The sequence below is a fragment of the Arachis ipaensis genome, chromosome B01 (genome assembly GCF_000816755.2).
Source record: "Arachis ipaensis cultivar K30076 chromosome B01, Araip1.1, whole genome shotgun sequence".
Taxonomy (NCBI): domain Eukaryota; kingdom Viridiplantae; phylum Streptophyta; class Magnoliopsida; order Fabales; family Fabaceae; genus Arachis; species Arachis ipaensis.
Genome location: NC_029785.2, coordinates 117,245,612 through 117,250,541, shown reverse-complemented (window position 1 = coordinate 117,250,541; position 4,930 = coordinate 117,245,612). Strand labels below are relative to the sequence as shown.

Below are 4,930 nucleotides of genomic sequence, written 5' to 3'. Positions count from 1 at the left end.
TGCAAGCACATGGTGGTAACTACATAACTACACACGAATAAAATTTAAAAATCATTATAAGATACATAATATTAATCATTTAAAAAAAATGCATATAGTTATATGTTAATCTTAGCTTCTAATGTCCAATTAAATGATATATATTATGGCTTCATAATACTTGAAACTGACACAGGCGCTCCAAGTCAAAATCATGTATTTCATGCTGATTAAGAGTCTAACAATAAGTGGAGCCCAAATCATATCAAATTAATTAATTAATTAACTAGTAACCTCTTTAGGTCCAAAACAGATGAGTCCCATACTAGCCATAAGCCCATCTTCGTTTCTTACTTAACCAAGAGGTGAAAAAACGAAAAAAGAAAAAGGTAAAAAAGCTAAAGATTTCAAGTTCAACACCTAGAAAAATAAAATAAAATACAAAAAATACAACACAACACATGCATACTCTATGCACAGCGACATACAACATAACATGAACACCCAAGACTAGAGTCATGGCCATTTTTTCTGTCTCTCTATCAACCTCACCAAACCATAAAGAATGCGGAAAAGAGAGCTACTGAGAATGCAGAGAGCAAATAATTGTTAACAAGTTTAACCCCACCGTGACTCTCGTCGTTCATGCCAGATCCGGAAGGCCCCATGCCGCCACTGCCAATCCCTCCTAGTACAGGGCTTGTACTGTATGGAGTGGTGCCAGTGCCAGTGCCCGTCCCAGTGCCCGTGCTGGTGGTGCCACTTGATGGGTTTGTTCCAGTGGAAGTGCCCATTGATGGTGTGTTTGTCATAGGTGTTGAACTAGTGCCTGCAGCACTGCATAGGAAATGGGACCAAGAGTCACATGTAAATAGTTTTAGCTCCTAGCCACACACACCCTTAAGCCTCTGATTAAAGCTATAAAAAGAAAGAATATCTAAACCTTAGGAATTGCTATTATACACAATATTTACCGGAATAAATTGTTGTTGCTATGGCAAGTACTTTGAACAAAAGTACCATGTTAGTTAATATATATATTATAAAGCAAATATATGAATATAAACATTCAACATTGAGAATTTGAGATGATTCCCAACCAAAAAAAAAGGAAAATGTTGATGAATTAAGTTAAATCAGAATGTTGGTGAGACTCAACCCTCGTTAAGCCATGCCACCAATTATGGAGAGCTCCTTACTTTTTAATCCAATAATTCCAACTATAAAACGTTGAATAGCTACTTCCATATTAAGCATTAAATTGCTTTTTCAAGATCATAATACTGATATAATAATAACAGCTGTAGCATATACGAAGCAGCTTATAAGCGTTAATCAATGTTTTATTTGTACGTTTTAAAATACATATTAAATAGAAATTTGCTAGTGTGTCGAAGAACAATGGTTAAGAAAATTTAAATAAAAGATCTTTCCTCTCCTAATGCATTATCAATACATTCAATATATTGAAAAAAAAAGTTTGAAAAAAAATCCAAAGTGAATAAATTAATAAAATAAAAGATGAGTTAAATTACTATTGAATATATAACTTACTTTCACGTGTTAACTATACTATTTGGAAAAGTCTAGGAGACCAACAACTTTGTTAAATTCTGGCCAGCATATAACCAGCAAAAAAAAATGAACCATTGGATAAAATCTCATATCCATCTCAAACCATTAAAACCATCCTTGATGGCTATTTGATGGCTACAAATCACAAAATTGCTGTCCCCCTACCATTCCTCTAACTATTTTAATTCGAAAGTGATTAAAATTACTTTCTCACTGTCAATATCTTCCTTTTAGAAAATTGATCTTATACTTTTAATTCAAAATTTCTATTTATAGTATTCTTAAAAAATATCTTAGTGTATTTATTAACATAGCCATATTAAATATACTCTTAAAATACTCGAAAAGATAGACATGTCTTTTTGTTCTTGGTAGAACTTATCTGAATCAAAATGCATTGGACATCAACCGAAAGACACACACAAACTTCAATGGTAAAAAATAGAGGGCCAGCCCAGGCCCAGCTTACTACTAGCTTCTAGGTGTAAAACGGTGAAAATCTGGAAAAGACTAGTCATACACGATTATCAAGAAAATCTGAACTCTCCAATTCCAAAAGTTTGTTGGCTCGTATCTCAAGACAAGTGCCTGCTACGTCCATCTGGCTTTTGTTTTACCCCATATCATCAAATATCAAAATTTAAGGGAAAAAAATCTAAAAATAAGAAGAAAATAAATTAAAATTTAAAATTACAACATGACTAATGGTCTAGTGGGTACACACACAGTACACTCCCACCTTGCATTGGGTCCCACATCTTTTGACATAATTAAGTGCACCCACAGACCCACTCCCTACCAAGGCCAAGCAACAGAGCATGGGGATAGGAATTGAGTGAGGACAAATTTGTCTTTTAATAAAGAGAGCTCGATCCTTTTTCTTTTATTTGAAAGAGATTCAAGCTTTACTTATGCAATGGGACCCATTAATGCGGCATTTTTCAACAAGTTAAAATTGTTCACCGCCTCACTGCAACGGCCCTTTCCACCACCAATAAATGGCCAATGAGTTGGAACACCAAAATAATCTTTTTAAAAACATTAAATAAATAATTACGCAAAATGCTAAGATAATTTTATAATACACTATTTGTTAATCAGAATATAAATCAGATTATGGAAAAACCAAATTCTTTTTGGCATTCAAATCAAACCCGTCTTCATGACCTCATGTGAGGTCATTATCCCGAATCAATGTCCTTTTTTGTATTTTCATTTTCGTAAAAGTCATTGCAGCTTGGGTAACTATCTTCAAATTATTTATAATCGTGACCCTGTCTTTTTGTACTTTAGTGTAATGAAAGATGCACAAAGATCTTAGCAGCGAATATGAAATCTCTCCACTCAAAAATTTTTTAATGACACTACGGCCGGAATAATTCTCAGAATAACATCTCTCTAATAAATTTTACCCCAATATATTCTCCAATTAAAAAAATTCATCAAAAGATACACGCTAGTATGTTACCAGCTAAATTGATCATTTATTTTGACTACTTTACTAAGCTAATCATTAAGCTTTAACATATGATCATTTTAATAACACCACTATGATTACGATTCGCTATATTTTAAATATACGAATAAAAAATTTGCAGCAATATAAAGTTTGCAGACATTAAACGAAATCGAGGATGTTGTTCCGATTTGTATATATAGTACACACCTTATAACATGTAAAATATTTTTCATTTTCCAATACTTACTATTTTAATTATAATTGTCCGTGTAACCTAACCAGTTAATTTGAAAATTGAAATTCTATAGCATTATTATACGTTAGAAATAAGTTACCGTAGTACGAATATGCCGATTGCAAAGTGATGCACTAGCCACTATTGCAAGCCATGCCCCACATACCCAAACCCTAATAAAAGGGAACCCTCTCTTTTGTGACCGAACAAACAAATAAATATAATGAACTAAAATAAAATAAATCTACCAAAGTGCCCCTCAGTTCCCATTACGAGAAACAAAAGTAAAAGTAACCACTCACCAATAGTCCCATCAGCATGCTCAGAAACGATTTTTTTAACCAATTACATTTTTTTTAAAAAAATATTTGGAACTCTTATCCTCTTATTCTACTAGAATCAGTAAAATGTAAAACTCATTCTGTAAAAAATAAAATAGAGTCAGAAATGAAATGAATGTTGCACATACCTGGCGGTTGAAGGGTACATACAACCACTAGCGCCTGCTCATTAAAAATAATTTAAAAAAATAAACAAAATAAGTAAGCTACTGTAATTTATTTTTATTTTTTTACATTATTTTAAGGAGGAGGGGAGGAGTAGTTACTGGGGTCAGATGTAACGGTGGTGGCTGTTCCGGCAAACTCACAAGCGCCTTGAGCTTGGCCCTTCTTCTGGAAGTAACTGTTAACGGCGTAGTTGCAATGAGCCCTAACGGTGTTAGGTTGGAAACAGGGACCGCCCTGGTGCAGTGGGTTACAGTCTGCACCTGCACCGCACGCGTAGTCCAATGTTTTCTGTAGCATCGCGTCGCTTCCGTCCTTGCATACGCACCACAAACCCCCACCGCCTAATTCGTTTTTCGAGATCTTGTTAGTTTCACAAATTAAACGGCAAACTAGCATAGATCTAACGGCACGTTAGCTTAATAATAAGCTGAAATGAAGCAACAAATACAGAGAAAGAAAAAAGTATGATGAAAAAGGTGCTGTAAGATATGCATACTTGAAGAGGAAGTGAAGGCGAAGAGAAGCAGAGCAATAAGATAAGCAGCCATGTTAAAGTGGAGATGAAAGAGAGAGAAAGATAGAAAGAGAGAGAGAGACAAAGAGAGAGAGTGAGAGTGAAAGAGAGGAGAGGAGTATGGTGTGGTGCGTCACAGAGTGAGTGAGAGATGAGACGGGAGAAAAGAGAAAAAGAAATGGAATATATATGAGGACTAAAATATGAATATAGTGGTATTAATTACTGTATTAGTAGTAAGTAGGAACAAACAGAGAGGAGAAGAACTATATGAAGAGATTGTGTATATAACGTTGGAATATAATGAGATACAGAGAGAGTATCAATTATCATAGTGTGGTGGCCTGGCCCCGCCTTTGGTGTCGGCCTCTCAAAAATTTGTAATTTGAAAATAAAATAGTTAAATGAATGGTTCAGAAATTCTAAGAAATTAATAATCCTTTTTTATTTTTATATTTAAATTAAGAATTTTTTTAGGTAGATAATGATTTTTCTGAACAATAAATTTTAAAATTAGTCCAATAAAATAAAAATATACTACACCCCAAATTATCTATCTAAATCTTAGTATTAGGATAATTATCTGCACACCTAATAAATTGAATATTCGATATATCTATTATTCACATTGTTTAATATTTTTATTGTCTATACTTTTC

The 4,930-nt window shown here is 33.6% G+C and overlaps 1 protein-coding gene across 1 annotated transcript; it reads right to left on the bottom strand.

Annotated features, from left to right (window-relative positions):
* LOC107634462 (PLASMODESMATA CALLOSE-BINDING PROTEIN 3) lies at positions 229 to 4,442 on the bottom strand (the record flags this gene model as incomplete). Its single annotated transcript, XM_016337954.2, is given in 4 exon segments — positions 229 to 816; positions 3,718 to 3,751; positions 3,856 to 4,098; positions 4,254 to 4,442. Coding segments are annotated over 4 exon segments (618 nt in total). The 3' UTR covers positions 229 to 527.